The sequence below is a fragment of the Tupaia chinensis genome, unplaced genomic scaffold (assembly GCF_000334495.1).
Source record: "Tupaia chinensis unplaced genomic scaffold, TupChi_1.0 Scaffold000561_1, whole genome shotgun sequence".
Lineage (NCBI taxonomy): Eukaryota > Metazoa > Chordata > Mammalia > Scandentia > Tupaiidae > Tupaia > Tupaia belangeri.
Window position 1 is genome coordinate 3,154,542 of NW_006160074.1, and position 13,336 is coordinate 3,167,877.

Below are 13,336 nucleotides of genomic sequence, written 5' to 3' on the forward strand. Positions count from 1 at the left end.
CTCCTGACAAATCCACCGGGACTCAATTATGGAGCCTCACCCTGGTGCCTTATCAGTTCCCAAAGGCCCCACTTTTTAACACCGTAATCAGATAAAACATCCACATCCACCCTCTCAAGTCCCCTTACAGGGACCAGCAGATGGTATAGTGGTTACATCACTCGACTCCCACATGGCCAGCCACAGTTCGAGTCCTGGACTTGGTGTCTTCACACTCACATTGGGCAAGTGTGCATTCATGCCCAAGATCCTGGGCAGACACTGGAGGAGAAGGGATTGTAACATAGCCATTCTTCTTGGGAGCTGATTTCTCACTTTCCCTCTCACTGTCTCTGTCTCTGGCAAGCACACATGCCCTAAGGCAAAAACTTCTTTAAAAAAAAAACAAAAACCTTTACAACAGTGCACCAAACTTGAAGGCATGCATTCTGGGGACATACATTCAAACTGTAACAGTTTTCCAAAGGCATGGCTTACTTTAGGGCTCACACTGCCTTGGGAGCTAGAACTTCTTAGTGAAGGCCACTAGAAGAAGGTCTCCTGAGTTTACTCTTTTTTTTTTTTAAAGAATTATTTAATTTTATTTATTCATTCACTTATTTTTAATTTGGCCAGAGAGAGACACAGAGAGCAAGAAAGAGGGAAAGTGAGAAAGCAAGCCACCAGGCCCGGGACTCAAACCGTAGTATGCCATGTGGGAGCGTCCAGCACCTTAACCACCACGCCACCTGCTGGTCCCCCTGAGTTAACTCTTGTCTTGTTTTGCAGTTTGGTGCAGTGTGGCCAGCGGGAGAGTGAGGGAAATGTGGCCACAGTGTGGATCCATGAGAGGCTCCACCTACAGGTATACCGGCTTGTGCCACCAGGCTGTGAGCTGCTACTGTGGCGCTGGCCACCCTGTATGGGTCTGAGCCCCACTCAGCCCAGGCCAGAGGAAGAGGCAGCTGTGGCAGTGGTGACAGAAGTGGAGTCTGTTGGACAACAGGAAGTGAACTCCCCTGGGGAGGATACAGCAGAAGCTTGCACAGGTATGTGTGGAATAAACTCTGGCTCTTCACGTTATCACCAGAAGAGCTGACAGGACAGAGTAGCGTCATGGCTCACCGTGGTGAGGGAGAGCTTTACTGGCTTTTCCAAATCTGGTTTAAGGTGGATCTTTCTGTGAGAGGCGCAGTGGCAGGGCTTGATTAGGAGCCAGTAAGAGTCATGACATGAAGTTTAGGGTTGGATGTGGTGAGGCTAGGCTTTTCGGGCAAGGGGTGCGAAGAGTCTTGGGCTATAAATTGTCATTTGATGCTTTCTGTTAAAGAATAATGGGGGTGGGACCAGCAGTTAGCGTAATGACTATGTCGCTGGACTCCCATGTAGTCAACCGTGGTTCACATCCCGGACCTAGTAGCTTAAATCTCACGCCGGGTGCATGTGCTTGTGTGCCCAAGATCCCAAGAGGAGAATGGAGGAGAAGGAACTGCAGTGTGGCCGTCCCCCCTGGGGGGTGATTTCTCGCTTTCTATCTCTTTGTCTCTCTGTCTGTCTGGCGAGCACACACGCCCTATAGCAAAAACCTCTCCAAAAAAAGAAAAAGAATAATGGGGGGGAGGGAGCAGCAGATGACATAGCGGTTAAGGTGCTAGACTCCCACCCAGTAGACCGTGGTTCAAGTCCTGGACCCAGCTGCTTGAAACTCACACCAGGTACATGTGCATGTGTGCCCAAAATCCAGAGAAGAGAATGGAGGAGAAGGGATTGCAGTGTGGCCATCCCTCTTGAGGTGGTGATTTCTTGCTTTCCATCTCTTTGTCTCTCTCTGGCAACACACATACCCTATAGCAAAATTCTATCCTAAATAAATAAATAAAGGGGGAGCCAGTTGGTGACATGATGGTTAAGGTGCTGGACTTCGGGACCAGCAGTTAGCATAATGGCTATGCGCTGGACTCCCATGTAGTCAACCGCAGTTCGAGTCCCGGACCCAGTGGCTTAAACTCATGCCGGGCGCATGTGCGTGCGTGCCCAAGATCCCGAGAGGAGAATGGAGGAGAAGGGATTGCGGCGTGGCCATCCCCCCTAGGGGGTGATTCTCGCTTTCTGTCTCTCTGTCTCTCTCTGTCTGGCGAGCGCACGCGCCCTATAGCAAAAATCTCTCCAAAAAAAAAAAAAAAGAAAAAAAAAAAGGTGCTGGACTTCAAAATGGCTGACCACAGTTTGAGTTCCAGACTCAGCAACTTAAAAATTACACCTGGCAAGTATATGCACACCCAAATTCCAAGAGCAAAATGGAGAAAGGATTGTGATGCGGCCCCCCTAGGGGTGATTTCTCACTTTCCCTCTCTGTCTCTCTCTATTGAGCATACGTGTTGTATGGCAAAAACAAAAAATAAATAATGGCTCTGTTGCTGGGATGAACAGTACAGGTATATGCAGCTTTTTAGCATCTTTCTGAGAGGTTCTGGGAATCATAAGGTCATGTTAATGAAGATAGTAACCTATGTACAGGATTCCCAGTTCTTACTTGTCTTCTCCCGTGGCAATAGGTGGTGGTGGTTTCTTTATCTGACAGATGAGTAAGGTGAAGAAGCAAGGGTCTCGACTCCCTTCTCTAAGATGGCCTTACCTTAGGGACCGTCCAGATGAGTGGGGATCTTGCGTGGCTGGGGCACTGCAGTTCCAGAAGTACTTCCTAGGAGCAGCCACGACTGGACCGGAAGCTACACAGAGTGTGTGGCTTTTGCCTCAGGGAAGAGATTGGTGTCATAGCTCCCAGGGGCTGAGGCTCTGGCTGGGTGGGAGGAAATGTGTAGTCCCATAATTCCTTGGGGGCACTGCCTGCTACCAAGCTCTCCGAACTCCAGCACCCCACTCTTGCCTTGCAGATCCAGGTCCCCAGTCACCTGCCAGTGTCCCAGCAGAGAGTGTGGTGAGGTCTGAACAGAAGTCTCAAACCCAGGACCAGCTTTCCAAGGATGGCACACCGCCTTGCCCGTTGCTTCAGGAGGGCAGCATGGATGAGGAGTGCCCACTCCAGTCGCACGTGCCACCTGAGCCTCAGAGCAGCTCAGCCATGCAGCAGAGCCCAGAGAGCAGGGAGGCCCACTCTGCCAGGGGCACCCAGCTACAGGCCTACCGGGCCAGGAAGTTATGTGGCCCCAGTGATCAGTACCCGCCCAGAGCCAAGCCCTCAGAGCCGGGGGCCCTGAACCCTGGCTTCTCTGGACTGCCGCGGGGCCCCCCTGGCGCAGCGCGAAGCTCCCCAAAGCAGGGGCGACGGTACCGATGCGGGGAGTGTGGCAAGGCCTTCCTACAGCTGTGCCACCTGAAGAAGCATACATTTGTGCACACGGGCCACAAGCCCTTCCTCTGCACTGAGTGTGGCAAGAGCTACAGCTCAGAGGAGAGCTTCAAGGCTCACCTGCTAGGCCACCGTGGGGTGCGGCCCTTCCCCTGCCCGCAGTGTGACAAGGCCTACGGCACCCGGCGAGACCTCAGAGAGCACCAGGTGGTGCATTCCGGTGCCCGGCCCTTTGCCTGTGATCAGTGTGGCAAGGCCTTTGCCCGCCGGCCCTCCCTGCGGCTGCATCGCAAGACCCACCAGCTGCCCGCCACCCCTGCCCCATGCCCGTGCCCCGTGTGCGGGCGGCCCCTGGCCAACCAGGGCTCCCTGCGGAACCACATGCGGCTGCACACAGGGGAGAAGCCCTTCCTCTGTCCACACTGTGGCCGGGCGTTCCGCCAGCGGGGCAACCTACGAGGACATCTGCGGCTTCACACTGGGGAGCGTCCTTACCGCTGCCCGCACTGCGCTGATGCCTTCCCCCAGCTGCCTGAGCTGAGGCGCCACCTCATCTCCCACACCGGCGAGGCCCACCTGTGCCCCGTGTGTGGGAAGGCCCTCCGAGACCCCCATACCCTCCGCGCTCACGAGCGCCTGCACTCGGGGGAGAGACCCTTCCCGTGCCCTCAGTGTGGCCGGGCATATACGCTGGCCACCAAGCTGCGGCGCCATCTCAAGTCCCACATGGCAGACAAGCCCTACCGCTGCCCCACCTGTGGCATGGGTTATACCCTCCCCCAGAGCCTCAAACGGCACCAGCTCAGCCACCAGCCTGAGGCACCTTCCCAGCCCCTCTCTGTGCCTCCTATGTCGGAGCCCACCGTGGTGCTGCTGCAGGCTGAGCCCGAACTGCTGGACACCTGCAGTGAACGTGCAGTCTCCCCAGCCGGGGCCGTGGTCGAGGTCACTGTCTCAGAGAGCCAGGAGAAGTGCTTCGTGGTGCCTGAGGAGCCAGGCCCCGCCCCCAGCCTGATGCTGATCCACAAGGACGTGGGCTTCAGCACCTGGGCAGAGGTGGTGGAGGTGGAGACGGGCAGCTGACGACTTCATCTGCCCCAGGCAAGCGCTCTATAAAGACCGATTTACTAGGTTTACTAGCTGCCCCGTGTCAGCGGCGTCTTTCTCTTGGGTCTCCTGGTGGGGACTAGAATGCAGATTTCTCCTTGTGGGGCCACCAAGTTGTTTCCAAGACCATTAGGGAAAGCCTCTTCTAGAGGGGGCTCTCCTGAGGATCTCTGTCACTGTCCAGTCTGCTAGCTGCAGACTCCCCGTCTATGCAGGCTGCTGAAGGGACCCCACCTGGTCAGTTGGCTCTGCTGCCCTGCGGGGAGCTTGGTGCTGGGAGAGTGCAGCAGTAAAGTTTTCCATTGTTTCGGCCGCTTTGAGGGCTGTGCAGTTCGGTGCTGAAGACCTCTGAGATCCTTGGGACGTGGCTACGCTAGATCCGTGCCTTGTGCACCTGCCTGAAGGCAGCCCGTTCAGAGAAGGAGTAAGAAATCTACAGGTTGGTGTGTGTGTGTGTGTGTGTGTGTGTGTGTGTGTTTTGAGAGATTTTTTTGACATAGCGCATGTATGCTCGCTGGAGAGACAGCCAGAAAGTGAGAAATCAACCCCCTGGGGGAATGGCCATGCCGTAATCTCTTCTCCATTCTCCTGTGCACACATGCTCAACGTTAGTTTCAAGCCTCCAGGTCTGGGACTTGAACTGCAGTCAGCCATGTGGGAATCCAGGAACACAACCACTATACCATCTCCTGGCCCTAGAAATTGACAGGTTTTGCATCCGTTGTGGGCCTGGGCCCTGCTAGTTGGTGGGGACGTCATGGTGAGCAAGATGGGCTGGCCCCTTCACAGAGCTCATGACCCACCGGGGGGCCAGGCGGGGGCAGAAATCCCTGGGGAAGATTTTGAGCCGAGCATGACTGGGTACTGTAGATGTTTCTAAATGGGATGTCAGAGGAGGGGTCCAGGAATGCTAATGAGCACTCAGCCCTTACTGCCGAGCTGACGTCAGTGTATTTGTACAGTCTTCATAGCAACCCTATCGGCTAGGCAGTATCTTTTTTTTTTTTTTTTAAATGAAAGACTTTTTTTTTCCCTGTAGGGCATGTGAGTTCGCTGCAGAGAAAGACAGAAAGTGAGAAATAACTCCTAGAGAGGATGGACACGCCTCAATCTCTTCTCCGTTCTCTCAGGATTTTAGGCACACATGCCCATGCGCCCTGCTTGAGTTTCAAGCCGCCAGGTCCAGGACTCGAACCACAGTCAACCACGTGGGAGTCCAGCACCTTTACTACTATGCTACCTGCTGGCCCTTACAGTATCATTTTTATTTCACGTATTTAAAAAACTTATAAGAATCCCACCCAAGGTTATAAGCTATTAGAGCTGAGATTCAAACCCACATACCCTAGCAGTGGAGTTGGGTTCTGAATCTGTACTCCACTGTCCCTTGTCTGTTGTGACATGGATGAGAAGGGAAAGTGGGGTCTGGAGAGCCACATGTGGAAAATCCCTGTGAGAAGAGCCATCGGGTCTGAACAACAGACCAGCCTGGCCGAGCCGATGAAGAGGAAGAGGGAGGCAGGGTGGTTCATGCGGAACCGCACTTTCAGGACACACAACTCTGCACGATTTTGAGCAGGAGGAAGACAGATCGGTGTTGGAGAAGACCACCAGAAAATGGGCTGGCTGGCGAGATGCAGTGTGGGAAAACCAATTGGGAGGTCCCTGCCGGAGCTGGCCATGGAAATGCAGCAAAGTGGGGTCATTTATCCAACAAATACAGGGTGCTTGCATGCTGTGTGTTAGGGTGGCCATGACGGTCTCTGCCCTCAGTTCGTTCTGAGTGTGGGACAGTGAGCAGGTCCCGGTCAGATGGGAAAATAATGCAGGGTGAGGTTGAGGGCAAGAATGGATTGTGACTGACAGGTGGCCAGAGAAGGCTCCTAAGGATGTGACTTGAGCAGAAACCTGGATAGCCAAGCGGGGTGAGCTGGGTTGCTGTCCGAGGGAGGAGCTGCACCCCAGATAGATGAACGGCATGGGCAAAGTAGGGATGGGGCAGCACAGCCAAGGCAGAGCATGGTGGGGAGCAGGCAGTGAGGGCAGCATTGGGAACTGAGTAGGCCAGAGTGAGGACTCTGCATGGGTAAGTTCTTTTGGGAGGGACAGGTAACAGGATTCCACGACCAGAGAGGTAAGGGCGAGCGTTCTGACTCCTGGATTCTCATTTAAGTCAGGAACTGAGGCAGTCGGATCTGGGTAGTTCCATCTGGGTTTGGGGTGGGTTTTGGGTTTGAAGTGCTGTGGGAGAGATGGCAAGTGAGCATTTGCACGTAGGTGCAAACCTGGCGGGAGAAGTCAGAGGGAGGCACTGGTAGACGGGCAGCCATTCGAGCTGTGGGGGCAGAGGAGGCCCAGGAGCCCTCAGAGCCTGGGATGGTCCAGCCCTTCAGATTCAACAACAGGAGGAGGGCTGCTGGGTGGGGCAGGGTAGGACAGGCCTGAAAATAAGCATCCCATGAAAGAAAAACCCACCAAGGGGGAGTCACTGAAGCCGATGGAGGAGCGCCCTTGCAGTTGAGCCAAGGACAGGCACAGTGGCCTGGTGAGCTGAGTGGAAGCCCTGGGCAGCCAGATCCCATCGCTTTGGGGAGCACCGGGAGGCAAGAGGGAGGGAAAAGCAGGCATTCTTGTTTCATCCTGCTGTTCGGAGGAGTTGTCCCTGCTTCGCGGACAGGAAATAAAGGCTCAGAGCCTCCCTGCTCACCCTGCTCTCTGCCAAGTACAGGGAACGTGCAGGGTCTTCTGTTCACCCAAGCAAACACCGAGGCTGTCCAACCTACTTCCCACTAGCCTCCATTTGATTTCCTTCCTTTCCTCTTTCTCTTTTTTACTTCTTTCATGACAGAGAGACACACACTCTGCAGAGTCTTGCCCAGCCTCCCAGCCAGCCAGGCTCACGGGTGCGTGGTGTACCCTGTGTGTTCAGGGAGAACCAGGACCCAAGCCACCATGTGGCCAAGAGCACGTGATCAATAAAATGCAAAGCCAGGGTTTCGCTTATTTTTTTACAGTAAGTATATTTATCTGTTCCAAGGTGACATTGCCAGCGTCACAGATTGACATGAAATACAGTTATATATTAACTATTTACAGTTGGCAGTGGTATTTTTTTCCTTTGAAAAATATGTGAGAAACCTAAGTGAGCAATGAGGTACTGCCACCTGGGATTCATCATATGTCATAGCTGAAACTAGTCTTTAGCAAGTATTCAACAAATCAATCAAAATAGTAAAGTTTATACTCTAATTTATCAGAAAAAAATTCACTGAGTTTAACCTCAAAATGTATTGCACAAGACTTTTCTCTACTTTTTGTTTGTTTTTGCTGTAGGGCACATGCACCTGACAGAGAGACAGAGTGAGAGGGAAAGTCACTCCCCAGGGTATGGCCACACTGCAATCCGTTCTCCTCCATTCTCTTCCTGGAATCTTGGGATTGCATGTATATGCTCCCAGCCTGAGTTTCAGGCTGCCAGGTCTAGGACTTGAACCGGTCAGCCATGTGGGATTCCAGAGCCTTAACCACCACCTGCTGTCCCTGCATGAGTTTTTTTGTTTTTGTTTTTACAAGGCACATGCATTCACTAGAGAGAGACATAAAGTGAGAAATCACCCCCTGGGGGATGGCCGTGTTGGAGACCCTTCTCTTCCATTCTCTCCAGATTTGGGGCATGCATGCATATGCACTTGATGTGAGATTTAAGTCTCCTGGTCCAGGACTCAAAGCATGGTCAACTATGTGGGACTCCAGGGACATACCATTATACCATCTGCTGAACTACACAGTCTTTTTAAAAAATAATAATCACCTTAAAAGTAGTAGGAAAGGGGCCGGCAGATGGCGCTGTGGTTAATGGCATTGGACTCCCCCACATTGCCAACTGTGGCTTGAGTCCTGGACCTGGCTTGTCTTCTCACTTTCCCTGTCTCTCTCTCTCTCTGGTTAAAGTAAAAAATAATAATAATAAATAAAAAGTTAAATAAAACATGGGGCCGGCAAGTGGCATGGTGGTTAAAGGCACTCAATTCTCACATGGCCGACCACGGTTCAAGTCTCGGACCTGGTGGCTTGCTTTCTCACTTCCCCTCTCTTTCTCTGTCTCTCTGGTCAAACTGGAAAATAATAATTATAATAATAATAAAGTTAAATAAAATAATTCAAAAAATTATTTTAAAGAAAAGGCAACAGGAGAGGCAAACAGTTCTTTTTTTAAAATTTATTTTTATTATCATAATCTTTATCTTACATTGGATTGCATATAACTTTACAGTGTATTACATTGCTTTTTCAAAAGGGAATACCATGCATGTCAGTCAATACAGAGACATTAATCTCCCCACTTCATCATTCAATATCTTTTCATTGTTTTTTTCCCAATCATTATTATTATTCTAATTTTTTTAAACAGTCCTTCACTATTTCTCATTTTGCTTGTAAACAGACTTTACCCATCATGAAATACTTCTCAGACCAATCCTGTTGAGAATACTGTACATGTCATTATCAACAGGTAATAAGCCATATCTGTTTCCCACTAACGTCCTGAGGCAAGCAGTTCTTTAATACAAGAGACAGAAAGAAGGGGTGGGGCCTGGCAGTGGCATGCTGGTTAAGGGCACTGGACTCCCGCATAGCTGACCATGTTTAGAGTCCTAGACCTGGTGGCTTGCATTTTCACTTTGTCTCTCTCTGTCTCTCTCTGGCCAAACAAACAAACAAACAAAAATAATAAAAGCTAAGTAAAATAATTCTTTAAAAGAATAAAACAAAACAAACAAACAAAAAAACCAAAAGCATGTAAGGAACAGTATGTTAGCCTAAAATGCAGGTCATTTTCTGGCTTCCTAGCACTTGACCATGATGGCATCGGCAGCCCCACACCTCCGGGATTGCCACGACAGAGCCCAGCTGCCCACTCAATCTGAGTAGCTTCTGGGTAAAGCCTAAGTCTGAAATTGTCCGAGGGGAGGGAGGACTGCAGGAAATGGAGGTGACCTGTGAGAGAAAGGCCACGCCTTCTGAAGCCGGAGAGACAGCTGCCAGCATCAGCCGAGCCTGCTCCCGTGAGCCTGCGTGAGCTCCTTCAGCTCCTGATTCAGGCAGGGCTGCCTCGGCTCAGGGACCGACTGCTGTATCTGCTGTTAGCACCCAGGGAGACACGTTGCTTGGTATTGAACCGCACAGGAAGTGGGATGCTTTGAGTGCTTGGGGAGCCCTGCGACACCCCATCCTCAGGCCAAAACCCAAGATGCTCACTCACTTTCCACGCCCCCCACAGAGAACTCTTCTCGTTAAGGCCTCCCCTGGTGATGCAGCGCAGACTCAGAGCAGGGGTCACAGGGCCTCTGCATCAAAGGCATGTGATTTGGAAGTCTGCTCACACGCAAGCAAGGCTGAGTGACGATGAATCTTCCAGATCATTGTCCTAACTCCTCGAATGACCGAGTCCCAGCAGCTTGAAAATCACACCAGGTGCATGTGTGACTGTGCACCTGGCACGCAAAGTCCCAAGAGGTGAATGGAGGAGAAGGAATTGTAGCGTGGCCATCCCCCTGGGGAGTGATTCCTCACTCACTCTCTCTCTCTCTCTCTCTCTCTCTGGCAAGCGCATGTGCCCCATAGCAAAAATCTCTATCCAAAAATAAATAAAATAAGAAAACAAAACAAATGCGTAGATATGTCACTTGCCATGGTCACGAAACCAGTGAGCCACAAAGCCAGGACAGAGCCTAGGTCTCCTGACTTTGGATTCAGTGCGTTTCCATCTCTGACTACTGGCATTGATCTTCCTTGCAAAAACTGATCACTGAAATATATTTTTCATCCAGAAGATACTTTTTTGGGACCAACAGGTGGCATAATGGCTATGTCGCTGGACTCCCATGTAGTCAACCGCGCTTTGAGTCCCGGACCCAGAGGCTTAAACTCATGCTAGGCTTGTGTTCGGGCGGGAATGGAGGTGAAGAGATTGCGGTGTGGCCATCCGCCTTGCGGGGTGATTTCTCACCTTCTGTCTGGTGAGCACACGCACCCTATAGCAAAAAACAAACAAACAAACAAACAAACAAAAACCTCTCAAAAGAGCAAGAAGAAAATACTTTTCTGCTGATTTTGGTATAATTCTTGTCCATTATAATGTTCGAAACCCCTTCATTCCCCATTCCTCCCCTCCTCCATGCCCTCATAAAGTCACTTCTTTTTCTTTTTTTTAATTATTATTTGGGGGGCTGGCAGGTGGAATGATGGTTAAAGATGCTGAACTCCCACATGGCCAACCATGGCTCAAGTCTCAGACCTGGTGGCTTCCTTTCTCACTTCCCTCTCTCTCTCTGTCTTTCTCTGGTCAAACTGGAAAATAATAAATAAAATAATTATTTTGAAAAATTATTAGGGGGAACCAGCAGTTAGCATAATGGCTATGTTGCTGGACTCCCACGTAGTCGACCATGGTTCGCGTCCCGGACCCGGTGGCTTAAAACTCACGCTGGGCGCGTGTGCATGCATGCCCAAGATCCCGAGAGGAGAATGGAGGAGAAGGGATTGCGGAGTGGCCATCCCCCCTGGGGGGTGATTTCTCGCTTTCTGTCTCTCTGTCTCTCTCTGTCTGTCTGGCGAGCGCAAGTGCCCTAAAGCAAAAACCTCTATTAAAAAAAAAAAAAAGAAAGAAAGAAAAGATGTTTTAATAGGTGTATGTTCACCAGTCTAAATGAATTCTTTGAAGTGATACAACCTTCTAGGTGCAAATTAAACAGTTGGCTAAACTCTGTAATTTTTAACTATTTTTTTGCCAGCCTGTTTTTTTCTTATTTTGATTGAAAGAAAAGACTATTTCCACCCAGTGCTTCAAAGAGCACGGAACTCTCCACCAATAATCTTTAAAGTCACTGCCTTTGCACTTCAAAAAGCTTCGACTGTTTGTCTCCTATCAGAGAGATGGTCTTTTGTTTATGCACCAATTGGATCTAGACTGCTTTCAAACTGTGGAAGAAAAACCTACATTCTGCTAGGGAAAACATAAGTTATATTTGGCTATTCCTAAAATTCCTGTACCTTTCTATTCAGGAACCAGCAAGAGGCATGGTAGTTGAAGGCGCTAGACTCCCACATGGCTGACCATGGTTCAAGTCCAGGACCTGGCAGCTTGCTTTCTCGCTTTCTCTCTCTCTATTTTGCTCTGGTCAAATGAAAAATAACAATAATGATAAATAAAATAAAGGAATTATTTTTGGAGAGGTTTTTGCTATAGGGCACGTGTGCTCACCAGAAAGACAGAGAGAGAGAGACAGAAAGCAAAAAATCATCCCCCAGGGGGGATGGCCACACCACAACCCCTTCTCCTCCATTCTTCTCTCAGGATCTTGGGCATGCACGCACACACGCCCGGCGTGAGTTTAAGCCACTGGGTCCAGGACTCGAACCATGTTAGACTACATGGGAGTCCAGCCATGTAGCCATTATGCCATCTTCTGGTCCCAGTAATTCTTTTAAAAAATTATTTTATTTAACTTTATTTATTTTAATTTGACCAGAGAGGGACAGAGCAAGAGAACAAGAGAGGGAAAGTGAGAAAACAAGTTGCCAAGTCCAGAACTCAAACTGTAATCGGCCATGCAGGAGTCCAGCACCCTTAACCACCGTGCCAGGTCACTTTATCAGTGACCTGATAAATAGAGTCACTTTTAAGGGTTTAATCATGAAGTACTGAATTCAGATGCTGCTTTGCTTCTTGCTCTAGGGTAAGATGCTCTGAAAATGTTACCTTTTTTTTTTTTTAATAAAAATGTTACCTTTTCCCAAATGCAAATTTATTCCCACACTGTTTACAGCTGTTGAACCAAAAGTCAGAAAGTGCATGCTGGGACCAGCAGATGGCATAATAGTTATGACATTGGACTCCCATGTAGATGACCACAGTTCAACTAGACTTGGCGGCTTCATACCCATGCCAGGCACATGTGCATGCGTGCCTAAGATCCCAAGAGGAGAACAGAGGAGAAGGGATTGTGGCGTGGCCATCCCCCCTGGGGGGTGATTTCTCGCTTTCTGTCTCTCTCTCTCTCTGTCTTTCTGGAGAGTGCGTGTGCCCTATAGCAAAAACCTCTCTCTAAAAATAAAGTATATGACAATAAAAGGTTCTTTTGTCCTAATTTGCGACTTTAATAGTATGAGAAAATCTTACAACACAGAAAATAAAAACTGAGTCACATTTAGAGAACTTTAGATGTTGCGATCTCAACTCCATCATGGAGCCCTTTGGCTAAGTTTTTTTTCTTCTATGAATTTTATATTTTTAAAGATTTTCACTAAATAGAAATGGACTTAAATTTTTGTAATCAAAATAGAAAATTGCTGATCAGATTGAAAAAGATATAAGGTAATTAACCCTCTAAAGAGGCATTGTTTCAGCTAAAAGAAAAAAATGATTTTGCCTTTTAAAGGGAAAATTACAATTTTTGAGGATTTTTTAAAAGTTACTTATTTAATTCCTTTTGTTTTTATTATTTTTAAAATTTGACCAGAAAGAGACACAGAGAAAATTTTACCAGAGAGAGAGAAAAGGAAAGTGAGAAAGCAAGTTGCCAGGTCTAAGACTCGAACCATTGTCGAACATGTGGGAATCCAGTGCTTTTAACCACCACACCACCTGCTGGCCCAAATTACTGAGGATTTTTAAAGAACAATGTGAGGGGGACCAGCAGTTAGCGTAATGGCTATGTCACTGGACTCCCATGTAGTCGACCACGGTTCGAGTCCCGGACCCGGTGGCTTAAACTCACGCTGGGTGTGCGTGCGTGTCCAAGATCCCGAGAGGAGAATGGAGAAGGGATTGCGCCTTGGCCATTCCCCCCCTGGGGGGTGATTTCTCGCTTTCTGTCTCTCTGTCTCTCTGTCTCCCTCTGTCTGTCTGGCGAGCGCACGCGCCCTATAGCGAAAACC

The 13,336-nt window shown here is 49.5% G+C and overlaps 1 protein-coding gene across 4 annotated transcripts in view; it reads left to right on the plus strand.

Moving 5' to 3' along the window:
• The window catches only part of ZNF408 (zinc finger protein 408), a 7,619-nt gene extending 3,188 nt beyond the window's left edge, over window positions 1-4,431 (plus strand). For all 4 annotated transcript variants that reach the window (XM_027775409.1, XM_027775411.1, XM_014591332.2 and 1 more), the window contains 2 exons: window positions 769-1,028; window positions 2,874-4,431. In XM_027775409.1, the coding sequence (XP_027631210.1) occupies window positions 769-1,028; window positions 2,874-4,372 (1,759 nt within the window). In that variant the 3' untranslated portion in view covers window positions 4,373-4,431. The remainder of the gene's footprint in view (window positions 1-768; window positions 1,029-2,873) is intronic.
• The last annotated feature ends 8,905 nt before the right edge of the window (window positions 4,432-13,336 follow it).